The 22,513-nt window shown below is 42.7% G+C and overlaps 1 protein-coding gene across 1 annotated transcript in view; it reads right to left on the bottom strand.

The window, feature by feature from the left end:
* Positions 1 to 2,909: 2,909 nt before the first annotated feature.
* The window catches only part of DNAH10 (dynein axonemal heavy chain 10), a 952,322-nt gene continuing 932,718 nt past the window's right edge, over positions 2,910 to 22,513 (bottom strand). The window contains 5 exon segments of the mRNA XM_029571350.1: positions 2,910 to 3,651; positions 13,887 to 14,032; positions 15,084 to 15,264; positions 19,479 to 19,646; positions 20,003 to 20,214. Coding sequence (XP_029427210.1) covers positions 3,505 to 3,651; positions 13,887 to 14,032; positions 15,084 to 15,264; positions 19,479 to 19,646; positions 20,003 to 20,214 — 854 coding nt within the window. The 3' untranslated portion in view covers positions 2,910 to 3,504.

The raw sequence follows: 22,513 nt of genomic DNA, 5'->3' as shown, positions 1-22,513 counted from the left end.
GAACACTGTTCATATAACCAGCACCATGCCCCATGCTGTGTAAATACTACTTTGGGTTCATTTGCCATCTCTTGTTGAAGTGATAACGCAGTGTGTTAAGAAGCAAATGCACTATATATAACAAAGAATATTGGTCGCACATAATTATATAAGGTCAAGTAAATGACAGCACCCAGATAGGAAGGTATTCTAATTGAGCACAATACCTGAGGCCCCTCTGGCTGTGCAGTGCAGGGGCTGTCAGAGGGGTAGTCTCAGGACAGCCAGGCTTGCGGTGTGTGTGAAGCTAGTGGCAGGCTCGTCAGAAAGCCTCCATACTTCATTTTTCTTGGTTATTAAGCAGAATACTCAAGATAGAACACTGCCTTGTCGGCCACTCTGTTTAACATCTACTTATTACCAGTGTGCCATCTCTTGGCCAGCCTTAGTCTGAACTTCTATATTTATGCTGACGACATACAGATACTCATCCCTATTACTGATATACTTGAACAGACTTTAAAATTAATCAACATTTACAACTCCTTTGCCATTTGAAACTAGCTATTAACATGGAGAAAACCAAGTTCATACACCTAGCTAGGAAACAAAAAAACAATAATCAAAATACAATATTACTGCCCAACAATATTAAGATAGATCTGGCCGATTCAGTGAGAGTCTTGGGAATAATCATTGATTGCAAACTAAACTTTAAAAAACATATTTCCACAAAATTACGAGAAGGGTACTACAAACTGTTAGTCCTCAGACGGCTGAAACCCCTTTTAGATTTCAACAATTTCCGTTCAGTGTTACAAGCGCTCATATTTTCTTCGCTTGACTATTGTAATTCTTTACTACTAGGCTTGCCCCAATCATCTTTACGTCCTCTCCAAGTACTGCAGAACTCCGTGGCGAGAGTCTTAACCAATTGCCATAAACGTGAACACATCACCCCAATTTTGATAAATCTTCATTGGCTCCCGATAACCCAGAGAATAGCATACAAAATAGCATACAAAAGGATGCTGGGCTTGATTGACCCTTGGTCTGACCCAGTATGGCATTTTCTTCTTATGTTCTTATGCTGTACTCTGTATAAAGCCATTTACGGACAAAAAACTGGTTACATTTTTCAATCCGCCTGTACACTCCTCACTAACAAAGGGCTTCTTTATGTTTCTCCAATAAGCACAGCTCACTTAGCCTTAGTTAGAGACAGAGTTATTTCAATCGCAGGCACAAGTTTGCCAGCACTCCTAAGATTGGAGACAGAGTCAAAAAAATTTAAGAAAGGCTTAAAGACCTGGCTCTTCGAGCAAGCCTATTCAGATAATCTACAAACTGCATAATCTCTCTACATTTTTACTTTATTATGGATTGTTTAAAGTTTCCTTTAATACCTGTCCTTTGTATTTATTCTAAAGTCTTTTTGAATTTGTTACTGCAATGTATTTTCTTTGAATTGTGTTTTAGACCTTTGTAAACCGTTGTGATGTAATTACGAACGACGGTATATAAAATCTTTTAAATAAATAAATAAATGAATGAAAAGGCCTCAGAAATACTAATGCTGTAATAGTTTTATTAACAATAAAAAGCTTTGTTGACTCAGTATTTTTGCAGGCTGTCATTTTAATATTGGTCCAATAAAAGGCAACACAACTTGTAGAGACTTCATGAGAATAAAAATGCGCACATTTCATTATCTGTCTAAATTTAAAACACTTTAAACATTTTAATTTTTTTATACGCATTTAAAATTTTTAAATCACATAGAATTTGAACAAAATAAAGTGCACATAAAGAAAAAGTGATTATGGACAATGTTTAATTATGAAATAACTAACACATACTTCCATCCAAAATATGAGAAGTCAAAAGCAAGCCTTAGAACAAAGGTATAAACACTAGAAAGAGTAAAAGGAGATCTATTACTCAGTAACCAATTGCCCCAATATACAAAAGAACTGTATCATAAACCTGATTTATACAAATTTCCCATCAGCACAGAATAGCAGGAAATGTATTTTGTCACATTTATCACTCACGAAACAACCATGTACTCATGGCAAGTTACAATAATAATAACCCTATATATTTTTGACATTTGTTTTATTCTCTCTCTTGTTTCCTTCACTCTTGATCTTTTACTGTATTTTATTGATTTCTTGTATTTTTGTAAACCATTCTGGCTCACTCATGTTGTTTGTGGAGGGCAGTATATAAAGTGTTGGCAATGGATTTTTTGTATATGTAACACTAGGCAGTACTAGCATACATATACAGGAAAAAACAAATAAGAAAAGTTGGGCTAAGAGCCAAAGACTCTTGGTGCTTAGCTTACATGGGTCTTCAAATACCCATACTTATTATTTGTATTATTATATTATATTATATTATATACTTGTGGCCCTATTTTCCAAGATGCATCAATGCATCATTTTAATGCAAGTAATTTCCTGTAGGAGTTATAAATTATGGTACATGAGTATTACAGTTTAGTATATTCCACAGTTGTGCTAGGAATGTGTAATGCCGTAGTCAGGAAAGTTCATGCATTCCTAGCAATAAGTAGTAATCATGGCTTAGAGCTGTCATCTTTAAAAGGACACGAGCCCTCAAAGAAAAATCCTCCCTCATCTCAAATCACCACCATGAAATGCTGTGCCAGTGGTCCTGCCCTTGGCTCATAAACCCACCTCCACTGCCTACATCAACCAAGATGCACACTACTTTCTACAGTCTCCCGAAATCCTCCTTTACTTCGGAAAAGGCCGAGGATGTTGTGGGCAGAAGCAATTTCCATCACACCGGTCTTGCTGGAACTAAAATTTGAAATGGTGCCAGATGACCTGCAGCTCCTCTTTGCCCCACATGCCAAGGGCAAAGGAGAGCTGTGGGTCAGCTGGCACCATTTTGAATTTCAGTACTAGCAGGGCAGCAGCAATTTGGGCATTGCTCCTGCCTGAAACCCCCTCACCCTGCTCTGGGGTAGGAGGGGAACTTGGGTGTATGTGTGTGTACCTTAGTTGTTGTATTGGATGGGGACTGGAATAGGAGCCAGGGATGGAGCTAGCAGCAGTGCTTCTCTTGGGGGAGATGGTGTTATTTTTGGGGGGTAAGGGGTGATGGGGAAGAACTTTCAACTCAAGCTAGTGCCCCTTTATAGATTCCCAGGTGGGGGGAAAGTTAACCACACCTCGCGAGCTGTAGTTAATATTGCAAGGTTTATTGCAATCCATTTTAATATTGATGAGCTGCTTTGCATATTTTCCTCGTTCTGGATCATTTATTTTGGCAAGATCGGACACCGCATTAACGCATGATCAAACCATGATACTGCAGCTTAGTAAACAGACCCCCCTAATTTGCCGTGTAATTTTTAGAGAGCTGCTATACATTTATTCTTTAGCTATACAAGTGGTTATTTGCTATTTCTGCTGAATTACAAAAGCATTTACATTTTCTCTCTCTCCCTTTCAATATTTGGTAGTTTGCAGAAAATTCAAGAGTCCATGGCTAGTCAGAGTTCAGTGTGAGACATACACCCTGGAGCACCCAGTGAGAAATGTGCTTTGTGGTGAAAAGATCAGCCTCAAACACTAAGCCAACTCCCATTGCATTTCGTCTCAAGGATGTGGTGTAGACAGGTGTCCTGAAAGTGTTCTGCAGAAATAAGAATCAATCATATCAATGCAGTGTTCTGCAGTACTGAAGTCACCAGATGGTGTCTGATAAGTAAATGAAGTGCTCTAATTATTCTACTTTATGATGCCTTTAAAGATCACTAAAAAATAACAATAACACTAAGTCAACCTTACTTTAAAATGATAATTGTGGTTGTAACTGAAAGCTACACATTCAAAAAGATCCAATAGCTGGCCGGTACTACATGGCAGCACATTGTGTTTTCTGAGGCAAACATCATTTATTCTGGACCTGATTATATCCCGTGACACACCCTGAAGGACATTATCACTGCAGTAATTGACCACAAACTATCCAATTGGCCTATTTTAGTGGCTGATGTCCTGAGATTAGTTTAAATTCAGGTAATCATCCAGCATTAGCTGCTTTGTTTGGGCCTCTGTGACCCTTGTCCTCAGTCTCTCTCTCACATAGCCCTTTGCCTGCATATCAGGCTTGTGCTGTTGGCATGTTTAAGCAACCTGAAATTTACGAGACCAAAAATTCTCTACAAGACAGCAGAACGATTCCAGATTTTTTATGCCACAGTGAAAAGATTGTCAATCCTTGAAAAGGTGGATAACACTCAAATTATATTATGACATGTTTAAGCAGTTCCATTAAAAAATATATACTCGGTCCTTTAATCTGACTCTAGTAGCTATCATTTATTTATTTTGTACTTGTCTAGGCATTTGACTTTTCCAATTATCTGACCTGGTGGGCTGATATAATAGGTCAGTTACTGAGTTATGAAATCATACATATTATCACTATAGGAAAACAAATATCTCTACCAAATTTTAATTTAGAAAAGTAGTTTTACTGTCTCTGTCTCAGTTAACCACTCTCTTCTAGTTCATCAAGATGTTTTCATTAAAAATTACGAGTCCTTAGAACCCCTCATGGAAGAGGCATCATCTATACTCTTAAAAATATTAGTCGGACATATATCTTCTGTGACGTCAGCAAATAGGATCCAATGACGTTTGATTAAAAAAAAAAAGTCTATCCTGACAAGAATGAGAAACTGAGATGGAGAAATTAAGATTTACCTGATAATTTCCTTTCCTTTACTACTGCTCCACCAGTCAAGAACTTATTTATTTATTTATTTAGAAACTCTTATACACCGACAACCGTTTGCACTTCGTATCGGTTTACAGATAACTAAAAACTTTAGGCATTGCCTTTACATGGAACAGAAACTGTGAACTAGGGAACAGCAAACATCTAAAAGCACATTAATCGTATTTACAAAGGTAGGAGACAGAATAGATTAATTACAGCTTGGGAACTAGGAAGGCAAACGGGGCAAATCGGGAAGATATGCAACTTCGGTAACTGGCAAGGCATGGATGGACAATTTACAAAATATTAGACAAACGTTAGGTTGCAAAGGGGTTAAGATCAGAGGGCAGGTGAGGAGAGGAAGAGGGGGGAAGGAGAGTGTTGCTAAAAGCAGCAGGAGTGCTGGAAGATAAAGGAGGTGTACTCAAAGGTTTAGGTGGTTTCAGGAGGGCGGTTCATGGAGGAAGGAAAGTCCCCTCATCCAGCAATTGGAGGCAGAGTTGTTCTTTTTTTGATGACATCACCTATAGTTATGTCATCATGGAACCAGATACAACCAATGTACTACTGTCAAAGCTAAATTTAAATTATAGCAACTAGCAAACACAAAAATGCAATAACTGAAATCTAAAACTTTTACCTAATCTCAACAAAAAACACATCAAGATGTAATATCTATACTTTCTTTGAGATAAGTTAACAGTTTACATCAAGGCTTCCCAAATCTGTCCTGGGGACCCCACAGCCAGTCGGGCTTTCAGGATATCCACAATGAATATGCATGAGATAAATCTGCATATACTGAGTCTCCATGGTATGCAAATGTATCTCATGCATATTCATTGTGGATATCCTAAAAACCCGACTGGCTGTGGGGTCCCCAGGACAGGTTTGGGAAGCCCTGGCTTACACTACTATGAGAAGCACTTTAACTAAGAAATCTAGTCTTAAAACTCCTTGGAGGAATGAAAATTCTCCTCAAATCATTTCTCCCTTTTATTTATCTTTTTCTTTTCTTTTATAATTTATAACATTTTGCCAATCAGATCTCACTCTCATAGAGGTAGCCCAATTTGCATATCCCAGGGTGGGCTTCTTGACTGATGTAGCAGAAGTAAAGGAAAGGAAATTATTGGGTAAATCTTAATTTCTCTTTCCTTGCTTCTCTGCTTCATCAGTCAAGAACCTGTGGGATGTATCAAAGAACCATTGCATCAGCTGTCCCAAAATTAACATCTTATCTCACAAGAATATCTAACCTATAATGTTTGGCAAATGGACCTAGAGTTGTCCAAGTTTCCATTTCACCTATATCAACAGGATTTACTGCGGTATTTCTGCTCACAGTGAAGACTATGCTCTTGTCGAATGGGTCCTGATGCCTTCCAGCATTTACAGACCCTGTAGTAAATATGCAGACACTATGGCTTTCTTAATCCATCTTGAAATGGTCGCCTTTGAGGCGGTTTCCCCCTTATGAGCGCCACTTAACACAATCTATCAGAATTAAGAAATTTACTTGTCATGTTTAAATATTCTCTTACACATTTCCTGACATCTAAGAACTTTAAAGATTGTAGGCCCCTGCAATCCTTTTCATCAAAATATGCATTGTTTTAATGGTTTTTATGCCTGTAAAACTGTACTCAGCATCTAACTTGTTATGGAGACTGTGGAATATAAACATGCTAAATAAATAAATGATATGTGCTGATTTAAATGGAACATTGAAGCTTCCTTATGTCTAAACTCCAAAATGCATTTTGCTGAGGTAATTGACAATAAAAACGCAATTTTCAATATCAAGTCCTTCCGAGTTGCATATTCTTATGGTTCATAAGGCTTGCTAATGCACTTACTTCCAAATTCAAATTATGTAACAGTATTATAGGCCACAATGTAGGATTAAGGCGTTTAATACCTTGACGAAAAGCATGACATCTCCTTGTGAGACAATATAGATGTCCCATTAAGCTTTCTCTTAATGCAAAAAATCAAAATATTGCAAAAACTTGTCATATCCTCACAAACTCTCTTTTTTAAATTCTCTTTAAAATGTAACCTTTTTCTAATAACTGATGGTTTGTATTCTCTCTTGGCTAATCTCACCCGCTCAATAGCTATGCCATAAGCGAGAATGGTTTCCCATTACCTCTGCTTCCTGGTGAAGGAGAACCCTATACCTTGAAAATGCAATGGTCGATCCATTATCAGCCTATTTAGATCAGCAAATCATGGTCTTCTTGGCTAGTGTGATGCCACTAGGACCTCATGTACCTACTCCTTCCTGAGCTTCTTTATTACATGGCCTATAAACGCCCAAGATGGGAAGAAAACATAAAGCAATGTTTTCCTTGGCCACTCCTTCTGTTGGGTTGCTGGGGCCGGTGTTGGGACCTTCCCTGCTTTCTTTACTCCTGGAAGCTGCAGTCATCGAAGGTGGGGAGCTCTTTGTTGTTCCATCTCGTCCTAAGGCAGTGGCTCTTGAAACTTTGTGGAACTTAGTAGCCGGCTTCAGGAGTTCCCTTAAGCTGCTTAATTCAAACATGGACCTTTTTTCTTCCAGTTTCCATAAAAAAAGTCTGACCTGCAGGAACAAGTTAATTCCATTGTTTCTAGAGTTTCTAAAGTTGAAGACACGTTAAAAACTATCCAGGAATTTAATGTTGCTATTGTGAAAGATCGTGTGGCCCTTTCGAGGCGTATTGAATTTTTAGAAAATAACATGAAACATCTTATTTTGCGTTTTTTGAATTTCCTCAAAGTTGTTTGGGAAATTCTTTATTCAATGCTGAAGAGGTTTTTTTCAGGATGTTTTAGGTTTTTTGCCTGAAAATATGCCATTTATTCATGCTATTTTCTTCCTAAAAGGAAAATTCCTGGACTGCCAGTTAACACTGAATTTCAAGATAATTTGTCTATTTTCCTTGAAATTTCCTCATTGGAGATTTTGGATAGGAGTACTTTATTAGTTTCCTTTATTTCAACTGTGGATTTAAATAATGTAATGTGAAATTATTTCAGGAAATTTCCTATTTTGTTTTTTGGTCAACTTGTGCGGATTTTCCCTGACCTTGCTCATGCAACTCAGGTTAAGAGAAAAGTCTTTTTAACTTTTCGGCAAGAATTTATTTCCCTTGGGTTTTTCTTTGTTCTTCGTTACTCGTTGTCATTAAAAAGGGGGGTGAATGTTTTATCTTTTTCCTGCCTGAGCAGTTAAAATCCTTCTTAGAAACCCATAGGCCGCTTACTTCCTCACCTGTATCTCAAGAATTTTAGAGCTGTAAGTATTATCCAGCTGGTTATCACTATGTTATTGCCCTTTCTGATTATGGTAATCCTTAGTATACTCCCTTATTTATTTATTTATTTAGTGCTTTTTTATACCGACATTCATGATACCAATCATATCATATCGGTTTACAAGAAAAAATGGGCAATAACATTAACATCAACATGAACAATAAGGCGAAAAGTGAAAAGTTACAATAAAACAGGGGCACTCGAACTGGGAGGAGGAAGAGCCAGAGGCAAGTGTAACTCAGAGCTAAATAATATCAGGTCATATACTCAGGACTATAATAATATCATGTACTCAGGACTGAATACTATCAAATATATAAATAATATCATATACTCAGAACTGTAATAATATCGTATATTCATGACTAAATAGTATCAGGTCATAAAACTCAGATCTAACTAATGTCAGGTCAAATGCCATATCAGGGTTGGGGTACATCGACTAGAGGACCATGGCAAGTTATTGTAGTTGGGGAAGTCATAGATCAGGGAAGGCTTGTAGAAATAGCTAAGTCTTGAGTTTCTTTCTGAATGTCAGAATGCAAGGTTCTTGTCTAAGGTCAGGGGGCATGGCGTTCCAGATGGTTGGCGCCGCTGTTGAGAAGGCTCGATCTTTGGTGGATGAGAGGTGTGTGGATTTGGCTTGGGGGGGGGGGGGGTAGCAATCCCTTGTAGGCTTCTCTGATGGGTCTAGAAGAGAAGTGTAGCGTGAGTGGGTAGTGTATATCGATGGGTATTCTGTTGTAAATAGCTTTGTGGATGATGGTGAGACACTTGTGTAGAATTCTAAAGTTTACAGGGAGCCAGTGCAGGTTTTTTAGGATGGGTGTGATGTGGTCTCTTCTGTTGGAGTTTGTTAAAATTCTGGCAGCCGAGTTTTGTAGCATCTGAAGTGGTTTGGTGGAAGAGGCGGGAAGGCCTAGCAGAATGGAATTACAGTAGTCTAATTTGGAGAATATAATGGTACAGGAGTGGTTTGAGTCTTTTTAGTACCTGAAGTTTGAAGAAGCAGTCTTTGGTTGTGTTGGTGACGAACTTTTTTAGATTTAGCTGGTTATCAATTATAATTCCGAGGTCTCTTGCTTGGCTGACCAGGGTGTTGGTGTGAATTGACTGCAGGTTATCGTTGTGGTTGAGAGATATATAAGAGCATTTCTGTCTTAGACGTGTTAAGAACAAGGTTTAGGTTAGTGAGGAGGTCGTTGATATCTTGGAGACAGTTGTCCCAGAACGTCAGTGTTTTTGTGAGGGATTCGGTTATTGGGATCAGGATTTGTATATCGTCGGCGTAGAGATAGTGTTTGAGTTTTAGATTCGTAAGCAGCTGGCAAAGGGGAAGAAGGTATAGGTTGAATAGTGTAGGAGACAGAGAGGAGCCCTGTGGAACTCCTCTTGTGGTGTTGATGAGCGGAGATTCCTTGTTGTTGATCTTTTCTCTCTCCAGCTTTTTTTTTCCCTACTTTGAAGTGGATATTCTCATTGTAATTGTTACATTTTATAAGTATGTTTTTATTATTTTGATTTCTATTGTTGGAATCCATCTGTTTCTAAGTAAATTATTTTGTTTGTAATCTAAATATCTTATAAATTAAAAAAAAAAAATTCTAAAGATGTGGAGGTTTGCCTGGTCTGCCACAAGGAGTTAATAATTGCTTCAGAATATCCATTCCGTCACAGACATTTCCTCTCAAAAGCCAGGCCAGGTCTGCCATAAGGAGGTAATAATTGCTTCAAAATATCCATTCCGTCACAGACATTTCCTCTCAAAAGCCAGGCCAGGTCTGCCATAAGGAGGTAATAATTGCTTCAGAATATCCATTCCGTCACAGACATTTCCTCTCAAAAGCCAGGCCAGGTCTGCCATAAGGAGGTAATAATTGCTTCAGAATATCCATTCCGTCACAGACATTTCCTCTCAAAAGCCAGGCCACAATACAAAAGTGAGCCGCCTGTTCCACAAATAGTGAGCACTGGCACAGAGGACTCGATAGCTGAGCGAATGCCAGCAGTCTTCCTATGGCCTCACTGACCAGTTCTGAGAACCAGAGATGATGCGGCCACTCCAGAGCCATAGAAGATGCATCCACTCCACAGCCATCAAAATACACTATCTGGATAGCTCTCCATAAAGAAGAATGCCTCTAGGCCACGGCAGAACATGAGCCTTGAAAGAACACCTTGAGGGCGTGGTAGAACCAGAGCACTGATGCCTTCTGCTTGCATATTCTGTGACAGCTGAAAAACAAGATGGTTTGATGATCAGTGTGGTCACCATTAATCCCAAATGAGGATAAACCCATTTCCAATGAATGAGAAAATCCGCCTGAACATTATCCATCCCAGCTCGCTGCTATCTGCTCCAGGTACTGCCCTACCCAGAGAATCAACTCCCGGGCCTCCTGAGCACCACCCGACTCTTGGTTCTTCCCTGTTGGTTGATCTAGGCCACTGTTGCCGCATTGCCCAATAGGGACCACCCCAGACCACCATGTAACCATTGCAGAAAGGCAAGCAAAGCATAATGCCTCGCTCTCATCTCTAATTGAATACTAGACCTTGAAGCCTCCTTCTTTGACCACCAGCCTTGTGCTGACTGTTTCCGACACACTGCTCCTCAGCCCAAAAGGCTGGCATCGATGGTGAGTCTCACCCAGTCCGGAACTTCCAGATTGCTCTGAATAAGCAAAAGGGGAAGATGAAACTCCCCCGCCAACGGAATCCACCGGGAGAGATGAGTGCACTGAAAAGGAGCATATGCGCAAATGTCCAAGGCCCCAGCAACAATATCAATGCCACAGAACCAAGGCATCAGGCCCGATTGTAATGCCAATATAGCCCAGGACTTGCAAACTGTCCCAGACCTTGGGCATCAAAAGCCCCTAACAGGTGTCAGGTCTGACCCTGCAAATTTCAGCATCCTCTCTTCTGGAAGAAACACTCTCCCTTCCAGCGAGTAGAACCAAGCCCCCAGATACTCCAGGGTCTGAGAGGGAACAAGATGACTTTCCGCTAGAATCACCTTCTGTACCGTCCACCAACATACGTCCACAGACTTCGTCCAATCTAGAAATGGATGCACCAGCCCAGCTTCTCGTTGTAAGGGTGCCACCACTGCTACCATCACCTTGGTGAACCTATGCTGAGCTGTAGCCAGTGCAAACAGAAGGGCCAGAAACTGAAAAAATGTTCCCCCTAGGAACCTAAATCTCAGAAACCAATGGTGCTCTGGCCTGATGGCTATACAGATAAGCCTCTGTTGAATCCAGAGATGCCAGAAAAGCTCCTCCCTGCACTCAACTCCAAGAATGACTTCCTGGTCTCCATTGTGATGGGAAAGAATCACCCGCAAAAGTGACAACAGAGATACGGTGGCGAAAGCTGTGCCTTGTTTGATGACTGGAGAAACAAGGAGCAATCTTGTAAGCCTTGTGGACCAAACAAGTAAATGCCAGAAAGAAACCCTGTAAGCTTTGGGACTGGGCAAGAAAATTCTAAAGCATAGCCCTCCCTGAGGACAAGCAAATGCAAGGAAAGATCCTGTAAGCTTTGTGGATCGGTCAAACAAATTCTAAGGCACAGCCCTCCCTGAAGACTATTAGTACCCACAAGTCTACTGGGTATCTTGTCCATTGTACCAACCAGAGGCCAACTGCACCCCTACTACACCTAGGTAAGATGGGACCCTCCCCATCTCCCTGTCTGGATCTTACACCTCAGAACCCCCTCATAGGGGGTCTCCCCGGATGGACCTACATCATCCTAGAAAGGATTGCGCCTCTCCAGAACTGTGTCTGGGAGGCATAGCCCCTCTTTACAAGACCTTCCAGTAAGGGCTTTATCCATTCTCAGTTTTGCTACCATATACTGGACCCACTTCCCGGAATCTCATGCGAAACCTTGATTCTAGCTCCTGAAAGACATGCAGAACCAAGGTATGGATCAAATGTCTAAACCAGAATGTTAACCAGAACCTTAAATTGTCACAAAAAAATCCCACACAGCCTGAACTCAATGGAAAGGCTGCCCCCTTTTTGAGACTAGAGCTCTCCCAAGCCATTGTGCCGCCAAGTGCATCTCAGGGAGCAAACAAAATAGCCTCTGCAATGCCCACCAGGGCTTAGAACCTATCAGCCCTTTCTCTTTGAGCGAGAGAGAAGTGCACCCAAACTCCTTCAGGAATCATCAGCCTGCACTAACAGGGGACTCTCTCTCCAGAAAGGGCACTAAGCACTCTCCTGAGTAGGGTATGCAGTAGAAATGCTCTAGAAGGGAACTAAAATAGCACAAGGGAACTAAAATAGCACAGAAAAAGGAGAAGGGGTGCATCAAAGCCAGCCCCCATATAATTTCCCTTGGAAATAATCTGCTGTGTCCTAATTTCTTCACCCCTGTCAGAGATCTGTAGGATTTGCCCATTGCCCAAGATATTAACATGGCTGTCAGACCACTGCCTGCTGGACCACTACCCTGAACTTTACCAGGAGAGAGAGAGTGAGAGAGACAAATTTCCCCCCTCCAGCCTGTGGTGGCTGGGATGAAACTATTTTCCTCCCACAGGCTAAAATCAGAGACGCTAAACCTGCCCTGCAGATCCTCTCTATGTACATCAGGTGCAATTATTATGACTGGAACTTGTCATGGCCCCATGGAACTTCTCCTCCCGTTTCCCGTGGGAGTGCTTTCCCCCAAGCCATTACCATAAAAGGGAAAACCCCTCAACAGCACCCCTGGACTTTGCCAATTTAAAAGTGTGCAATGAGAGCCTCCACTTGACTTGATGCCGCCGGCCTTGTCTTCCTACCTCCAAAGAGTGGGCACACTTTTCTAAATTAACTGTGTGAGTCCCTGATGCAGATGGAGCACACTGGTACTGCAACAAATGACCGTCATGGCATCATCAGCAGGAGTGCACATAATCACGGCCCAAACACCTTGCCTGTGCTAAGCGGGAATGCTTTGCCCGCCATCGGCAAACCTCTTCTCCCACTCTCAGCTGGAGCTAGCAAGGCGGCGATGCAATATTAATTTGAGAGGCGACTTCTCGCTCCCACTACCAATAGTATCGAGCACAATGGCCCTCTTTTCTCTTGCAATTAAAACAATTTGTAAAACAATTGCTTTGCACTGGATGAGTCCACCAAGACACCACTGAATGCCTGCCCGCCCACAGACCACAGAAACATGCATCCAGGCATTACTGGCTGAGCAGCCAGGCTCAATCACCTGAAGTCTCAAAGTCGCCGGTTGCTAACTCCACCTCCCCGCTAAAAACATCACCTGCATGGCAAAAGAGGCTGCCTCCACATTCCCTGGCTCCCCATCCTCCATATATACTAATACAAACGAGAAAACAAATATATCAAAATTCTTATACAGAAACATTTTTTATTATAACAAATTTAATAAAATCGGTAGTCCTATAATAAAATATTCCTACAAAAGTCCCTTAATACAAAATCACCAACAAAAATGATGTCCATATAAGTCTCAAAGGATCAATTAGAGTCAGTGACTAGGTGTACTTCCACATATATTAGTAGGAAAATTATGCTTCCGCAATTTATCAGTGGCAAGTTATGCTTCCATGCACATCAATCTTTTTTATTGGTTGAAGAATCGTTTTATCATTCATGAGGTGAATTTTGTAGTAGCAAAGAACCTTCATATTTATCTTCTATAGATAGAAGATAAATCTGAAGGTAAAACTCTCTCTGTCTCCATCTGCTGGCAGGGATGCAAAACTCAGGAGTCTGGATTGATCTGGGTGCGTACAGGGAACATGTCTTACTGATATATCAAATCATTTAAATGTGACTTGTACATGATTGACATTTTCCTACCTGTAATTTGAGACGATGGGCTTCAATGGGAATAACCTTAAGAACAGGCAACTCGATCACCAGGACTTTGGGCTTACTCTTAACAAGACATGCATTTTCAGTATCCCAGCCTGCTCCTTCCAGATACAATCCAGAAATGAAACACCCTAAAACAAGCAGATATCAGTTCTACTAACCAAGTATTAATAGTTTTCTCTATCATCATGTTAAATGTCTATATGGATTTTCAATCAGATCTGGCACTGTTCGCTCCATATTAGCATAATGCTGCTTTAAAAAGACTTTGGCATTCATTACACTTTAGTTATGAGGGTTGTAAAAGTGATTAAGGAAAAATTCTAAAGGTTATGACAAATGAAAAACAAATGCATAGATGATAAAAGTCTCCTGACTCCTGGCACAAATTATCAATGTTAAATAAACCATGGCTTATATTAGTTTTTTCTCCTGGTGTTTCCAATAAACTTATGTCTCTCTTATGCATATCAAACTCTATCTGCTTCCTTAAAACATGCACTCTAAATGCTGGCTAGTCTAAGGGTCACATATAATCACCATTTTACCATCCTGGACTGACCTTTACCTTCTGCAGACTGTGACCATTTGATAAGAAACAGGGGACACTTGAGAACAAGGCTTTTTGATATTTGGGAACTGAGATTTCTCAGTTTTGAAAAATGTTATGACATTTGTTCCATAATTATTAGGGAAGTGGATTTGTTGGTTATTTGTTTCATGTTACATGCTTATCTCTAGTACGTGTGTAAGTTGTGTGTGTGCTATTGTAGGCTACCCATGTACTAGAAATACACACGTAACGTGAAACGAATGACCAACAAATGCACATCCTTAATGATTATGCTATTATAAAAAGGCAATCAGTCAATATATACATGCAAGGTAAATTATAAAATACACTAACCCCAGGCACCTCTGCAATTACCCAAGGGGCAGGAAAGTGTCATCATTTTATTATAGTAATATAGTAAGTGATGGCAGGTGAAGACCCAAATGGTTGCTTGGGTGATAACTGTCGCTTCTTGCAAGTTACCCCCATTCAGAAATGTTACACCTAAAGTTAGCAATAGGTTACACCTTTTCTATCCCTTAAATGATTTTGCATATGCAAACAATGAGCATTATGTCATCTTTTTGTAAACATTATTAGCTCTCAATATTACTGAAAGCATTTTATACCTTGTCCAGGGCGCTCAGCAACTTCCTCTGCATTACAGAACTTAGTCACTTGGGTATATAATGTGGAGCGATCCAGGGGCCAGCTATTTTTCCTACAGGTGGCTTGAACCAGGGCTGTCAAGTAAGACTCTGGAATATGCAGCCCGGATAACCACATGACATTTGGCTCACTGTCAGTAACCTGGAAATACATAAAATCCAAACTACATATAAAATTAAAATGGCAACATTTAAAAAAAAATTGTGTGTGTGTGTGTGATCAATATGTTTTATAGAAGTTAAATCAGATCAAGTAAAATTTGAGAGACAACAAAAAGGTATGTAAAAAAAGTTAGTGCTATATTATATATATTACCGAATCTCAGTCTAGCAAATTCTGATAGCTGATAATTGTGGCTCTGGATAACAGATATAAATATATTTCTGTCCTTGACTTATTTCCATTTGATGATCCATCATCCAAATATAAATATACATAGGGTAATCTTCAAAATCATGTATGCAGGTACCTCCCTAATCTCCCTAAGAGTACTTTTAGCCACATTAGGTGGAAGCACCTCTAGGGCTGTATTTAAGTTGGGGGAGGAAAATAATGCAAATAAATTATATTTGGAGCCCTTAAGGCTATGCTGATCCTGGGACAATGGGAGAAGCAATATACAGATCGATACAGTAAAGTGCAACCGCGGTTACCCTGCTCCTAACTCGCCTTCTACTCACTTTCCGGCCGCGTTAGCCCTTCCCGCGATACACTATCCCCTTTAACTCATCCCTACCGCCTCTTAAAATCCCCGGGTGACCCCTTCCGCCCGCGGCATGTATATTAAATGTAAACGAGCGAATTAGCTATTCCCTCCCATACAGTAACGCGCGCCCCGACTATCGCTTTTTTACCCTGCCGTTTTGCCGCGCGTTTACCCTGCTAACTTACCGCCTACCCTTACCCCAGCATTAGAGGCAGGGGTAAGGGTAGATGGCAAACTTTCCCCCAGCCCCCGCTCACCTGCCCTGGCCGCGTCCGGTCTCCGGTGCAGCCCCAGTCCTGTCCCCTCCTCCCGAAGCAAAAAAAAAAAAGTAGCAAGAGAGCGAGGGGAGAGACGGGCAATCCTACGCTCGGGCCTGCCAGTCCCTTGTTCTCTCCTCCCGAAGCAGGGCGCGAAAAGCAGCCTTGCTCCGGGAGGAGGGGGGGGGCAGTTTAAAGCGACGAAGCGACTTACTTTTGCAGCCCCCCCCCTCCGGACATCAGCGACGACCGCGGCTCCTGCCTCCAGCTGTCAGACAGACGCATCGCACGTGGGAAAGCGGCCCCTATGCGTGCAATTGGCTGCTCAAGACGTGACGTCACATGCCGTGACGCCAAACGTCGTGATGTCACGTCTTGAGCAGCCAATTGCACCCATAGGGGCCGCTTTCCCACGTGCGATGCGTCTGTCTGACAGCTGGAGGCTGGAGCCGCGGTCGTCGCCGATGTCCGGAGGGGGGGGCTGCAAAAGTAAGTCGCTTCGTCGCTTTAAACTGCCCTCCCCCCTCCTCCCGGAGCAAGGCTGCTTTTCGCGCCCTGCTTCGGGAGGAGAGGAGAAGGGACTAGCAGGCCCGAGCCTAGGATTGCCCGTCTCTCCCCTCGCTCTCTTGCTACTTTTTCGGTTTGTTTTTTTTTGCTTCGGGAGGAGGGGACAGGACTGGGGCTGCACTGGAGACCGGACGCGGCCAGGGCAGGTGAGCGGGGGCTGGGGGAAAGTTTGCCGAGCATCGGAGAACATAACTGTCCACTTCCTGGTACCTGTCATTTCAAATGTCATTTGAAATGACATTTGAAATGACAGATACCAGCGTGGCCGTGAAGCGTTAGGCCCGCGCACCCAGGATACTGTATAGGCGCTCTATACAGTAAAATGGGTTGCGCGGGCCTAACCTTCGCCTAACGCTTCGCAGACGCGGCTTGCATTTGCATGCAATTTGAAGAGAGTATCGAGCGGTAGGTGAAGAGAACTGTGCGTGCGGGGAACGAGGGTGCGCCTGGCACTGCCGCACTCTTTCTAACGTACAAATTAATTTCTTCCTTAATTGATTATCTAACCTAACAGAGCAAAGAGACTACTGCTTCCACTGAAGAAATGCTCTCTGCAAACAACTTTGCTCTTATTAACCAATTATCTAAGTAAGGGCAAACTAAAACTCCTTTCTTCCTTAAAAAGGTTGTGAAAACTACCATTACCTTTGTAAATGTTTTTGGTGCTGTTGCTAACCCAAAAGGTAGGATTTTGAACTGATAATGTTGACCGATTACACAAAAACGAAGATCTCATCAGAATATGAAAGTAAGACTCCTTTAAATCGAGAGATGCTAGAAACTCACCTTTGCAAACTGAAGCTATCACCAAGCAAAGAGTTTCCAAGTGAAAATGAGGGATATATAAATTTCAGTTCACCCTCTTTAGATCCAAAATGGGTATGTGTTGTCCTTCTTTTGAATCACGAAGTAAACTGAATACTATCTCATTCTCTATTCTCTGATAGGAACTGGACACATCGGGGTAAATTATAAAACATGCGCGCGGGCGTACACGTGCGCGTGCTACCCTTCGAACACACATGTACGCCTGATTTTATGACATGTGCATGCATGTTATAAAATCGGGGGCTGGCGCGCACAAGGGGGTACACATTAGTGCATCTTGCACGTGTCGACACCTGCAGCCTTCCCGTTCCCTCCCCCTATTCTAACCTTCCCACCTCTTTCCCTAATCTTTCCACCCCCTAGCCCTATTCTAACCCCCCTGACCTCTATCTTACCTTTTGCGTCTGCCTCTGGGCAGGCGCAAGTTGCAATCCCCCAGCACAGCGGCAAATGGCTGCTGTGTCGGAGGCCTCTGGCCCCGCCCTGCCCCTTTTTTAAAGCCCTGGGACTTAGACGTGTCCCGGGGCTTTATGCGCATCGCTGGGCCTTTATAAAATAGGCCCGGCGCGCATAGAGCTTTTAAAATCCGACCCATTGCTTGTAACTGAATCAACTTGCTTAGCATCCACTGAATTGCTGCCACCTTGCTTGGGGCATGGGCAGGATAAATAACAAAATGGTTAGCTGGCTGTAGAAATCGTCCTGGGAGATGGCTTTTGAACATTTCCTGCCTCAGCAGGGGCTGCTTTCTTACCTAGAGGTGTCATCAGAGTTGTTTCCGGAAATTCGTTTTACTGTGGCACCCAGAGCATAAACTTCCTTCACCCGAGGAAGTGCACTTTGAGCCATAGGAGCTGCAATGATGACTCTTCTCAGCCATCTGAGCACTGATTCCAGCACAAGTGGCTTAAATTGAGATTTAATGCCAATAGCTGCCGGTAAGGATTTCCTTATCCTTTCCTTACACTTAGATGCTGAAATGGGCTACCTCGTCTGTGACAGAAACAAGGGAGCAATAAAGGCAGCAGTCTGGGTGCGCTTCACTGCAGGAAAAACATTTGCAGGAGCATAGCCCTAAATACCTCTTGAGTTTATACAATAATGAAAGGGCTTAAAACCTTTTTCTTTATGAGAAATAGCCTTCTACTCAACAAGTCCTAACTCAAATGTCCTTCCAGAAGCTGGAGGCAGAGAACACTGGCTAGGGTTGTTCTATTCATGACATACATAGATACGATGTCATATGAAAAAAAAAAAGAAAAAAGCGCTCTGCCTTGCAGATGCTAGATGAGGGGACTAAACCCATAGGTTTGGGACTGGTGGAGCAGAAGGAAAAGGAATACAAAATTATATAGCGTGATGAATTCTGCTGACACTGAGCATAGCTTCAGCATATATAACCTTATATATTTAGGAAAATGAGGACTTTCTCGGGAAAATATAAAGAATAGTTGCACTGTGTTTCACGTCAAAACAAAAATGATAGTGCACAGTTAAGTTTGGAATTTATATTTACTTGATGAATAGCTGATTTTAAAAGGTGAATAGCTGATTTTAAAAGGTGAATGTTTTTAATAAAACCTTGACTTTTTTTTGATAGAATCTTTATGCAAATTTGTCACATAACTACCTGAAAATTTTGAAAAACCTTTCAACAGAATATGTTAATCTTTGCTGCAGAACCTTGAAAAATCCCAGGAACTCTGATAGTATTTTCAATTCCACACACATTATTTTCCATTTAAAAAATACTCACACAAAAAACAAGTGCAAATGTGAGCAGCTACAAAGCAAGCTTCAAACTGAAATTATGCATATACATTTGGTTTGGAAATTGGTGCAAAGTCCACACGGTCTTTGTCCCAATGAGAACAGTTTCAATCTCATGTGTCACTTTCTGTCATTACTGAGCTTGATTTTATTCTCTGTAAAAGATCCAAGCAGGACGGGAACAAGAAGAGCAAGCATGTAAATTATTTCCATATAAAGTTTCTTACCCACAATGTGTACTGCACAAACCGCTTCCTAAAATGGATTATCCAGTTACCCAGTGTCTTTAATGTATCCGGGGCAAGTTTTCTCCAGATGTTAGGGATCTGTCCATTAAAGAGGGAACGGGCCACATCATCCAGCTCATTGCTCATACCTACCTCTCCAGCCAAGGCCTGGAAGAGAGACAGAAATTATTGAAGTAAAAAATGTAAAAAAAACAAGTGAAAGACTGAATAAAAATGCAAAAAAACCCCAAGCCACTAGAAAAAACAAATGACAGATAAATGCATGTCCATTCAAAAGAGGGGAAAGAAAATGCCTGAGACAACTAGTATGGTAGATGGCTGCTTGGGAATGTCCATGCATGCTCAGAAAGACCTTCTAGGTTTTTCTGAGTTGGGAAAGAGCTTTCCGTCTCAATGAAGTCGGATGATGTCTTCCCACTTGTCTATGGAGAAAGAAATTATACCCTTTGATACACAATACAATCAATGATATCACATTATTCCAAACAATTTAAAATGTTTACCCTTTGTAATTCAGCCAGCGATTTGCCCATACGAATGATCAGTTTGTTAAAACGTTCTAGTTCCTGCAACAGCACCACAGTTGTAGGTGAAATATCAATTCCAAAACTCTTTCTTATCTGATCAAGATCGAATATTTCAGGTAACTTGTTTTCTATGTCCTTTGCAATCTGTCCAATATATTCATCTCGACTAATTCCACTGCCGGATTCACCTAATAGAGGAAAAAATAGATTAAAAAAAAAAACAACAGTCAGGTTTCTATAGTATACCATTCTTGTTACCTTTCTTGCCCTAGTTTGGAATGTCATCTATCCAGACTGTGGCTACCAACTTGTTTTAAACACTAGCAACTTCTTGCCACTCATAAAGGGCCAAATTTTAAAAGGTGCGCGTGGGCGTAGATTTGTTCGCGCAACCTGACGCAAGGAGGTGCAAGGGGGTGCACAATTGTGCAACCTTGTGCGCGCCGAGCCGCGCAGCCGTCCTCCGTTCCCTCCAAGGCCGCTCCGAAATCACAGCGGCCTCGGAGGGAACTTTCCTTCCGCCTTCCCCCACCTTCCCCGCCCCCCAGCCCTACCTAGAACCCCCCCATTACCTTTGTCGGGTAAGTTGCACCTGCCTCTCGGCAGGCGTAGCTTACGCACGCCAGCCGACAGCCGGCCCGCGATCCCGGGCACAGCAGCAAATGGCCACTGTGCCTGGAGGCTCCGGCCACGCCCCCGCCCCGGTCCGGACCGCCCACACCCCACCCCTTTTTGCAAGCTCCGGGACATACGTGCGTCCTGGGGCTTGCGCGCTGGGTTTTTTTTTTTTTAAGGGTTACGCGTGTAACCCTTTGAAAATCTACCCCAATATATCTTAGTTATATCCATAGTTGTCGGCCCTATCACCAAGTCTGAGTAGACCATCCTTCAGGACACTAGGAAAGCAGAGGCAATCAGTTTGGGTGTGGCTGACAGCTATCTACTTTATGGGAATCTCTGTGGGCACAAAAAGGGCAATGAAGTGGCCAGCCTCAGACAAGGCTGCTCTTTGAGCAGCCAACCAGCTAAGAAGCTTGGTCATGTGCCTTAATTATGAAGGCCAGGAAAGTGTTTCAAAGTGAAAAATATATTAAGGGTGCCTTTCAAAGCAGTGGTGGAAATTTCCGATTGTGAAAATATTAGAGATGTGAATCGTGTGATCGATCGTCTTAACGATCCATTTCGGCTGGGAGGGGGAGGAAATTGGATCGTCGCCGTTTGGGTTTTTTAAATATCGTGAAAATCGTGTAAATCGAAAACCGGCACACTAAAACATCCCTAAAACCCACCCCGACCCTTTAAAATAAATCCCCCACCCTCCCGAACCCCCCCCAAAATGCCTTAAATTACCTGGGGTCCAGTGGGGGGGAGGGCGGGAAAATCGGCACACTAAAACAACCCTAAAACCCACCCCGACCCTTTAAAATAAATCCCCCACCCTCCCGAACCCCCCCAAAATGCCTTAAATTACCTGGGGTCCAGAGGAAGGGTCCCGGTGTGATCTTTTACTCTCGGACCTCCGGTGCTTGTAGAAATGGCGCCGGCGCTACCTTTGCCTTGTCATATGACAGGTCAAAGGTAGCGCCGGCGCCATTTTGTTTTTTGTCCCCCCGAGGTCAGGAGCGTAGGAGATCGCTCCCGGACCCCCGCTGGACCCCCAGGGACTTTTGGCCAGCTTGGGGGGGCCTCCTAACCCCCACAAGACTTGCCAAAAGTCCAGCGGGGGTCCGGGAATGACTTCCTGCATGCGAATCGTTTTTCCGTACGGAAAAACGATTCGCGGCAGGAGATCGCTCCCGGACCCCCGCTGGACCCCAGGGACTTTTGGCCAGCTTGGGGGGGGCCTCCTGACCCCCACAAGACTTGCCAAAAGTCCAGCGGGGGTCCGGAACGACCTCCTGCAGTCGAATCGTGTTGTCTACGGCCGGCGCCAAATCGTGTTGTCTACGGCCGGCGCCATTGGCACCGGCCGTAGACAACACGATTCGACTGCAGGAGCTCGTTCCGGACCCCCGCTGGACTTTTGGCAAGTCTTGTGGGGGTCAGGAGGCCCCCCCAAGCTGGCCAAAAGTCCCTGGGGTCCAGCGGGGGTCCGGGAATGACTTCCTGCATGCGAATCGTTTTTCCGTACGGAAAAACCAAAGGTAGCGCCAGCGCCATTTCTACAAGCACCGGAGGTCCGAGAGTAAAAGATCACACCGGGACCCTTCCTCTGGACCCCAGGTAATTTAAGGCATTTTGGGGGGGTTCGGGAGGGTGGGGGATTTATTTTAAAGGGTCAGGATGGGTTTTAGGGTTGTTTTAGTGTGCCGGTTTTCCCGCCCTCCCCCTTCCCCCGATTTACGATTTTTTGACGATAAATCGGGGGAATTGTTATTGTATCGCGGCTCTAACGATTTTTGACGATTTAAAATATATCGGACGATATTTTAAATCGTCAAAAAACGATTCACATCCCTAATAATTGGTTGTTGGAAGGGTAGGCCT

This window comes from Rhinatrema bivittatum, chromosome 11 (assembly GCF_901001135.1).
Source record: "Rhinatrema bivittatum chromosome 11, aRhiBiv1.1, whole genome shotgun sequence".
Taxonomy (NCBI): domain Eukaryota; kingdom Metazoa; phylum Chordata; class Amphibia; order Gymnophiona; family Rhinatrematidae; genus Rhinatrema; species Rhinatrema bivittatum.
This window is presented reverse-complemented; position numbering and strand designations above follow the sequence as displayed.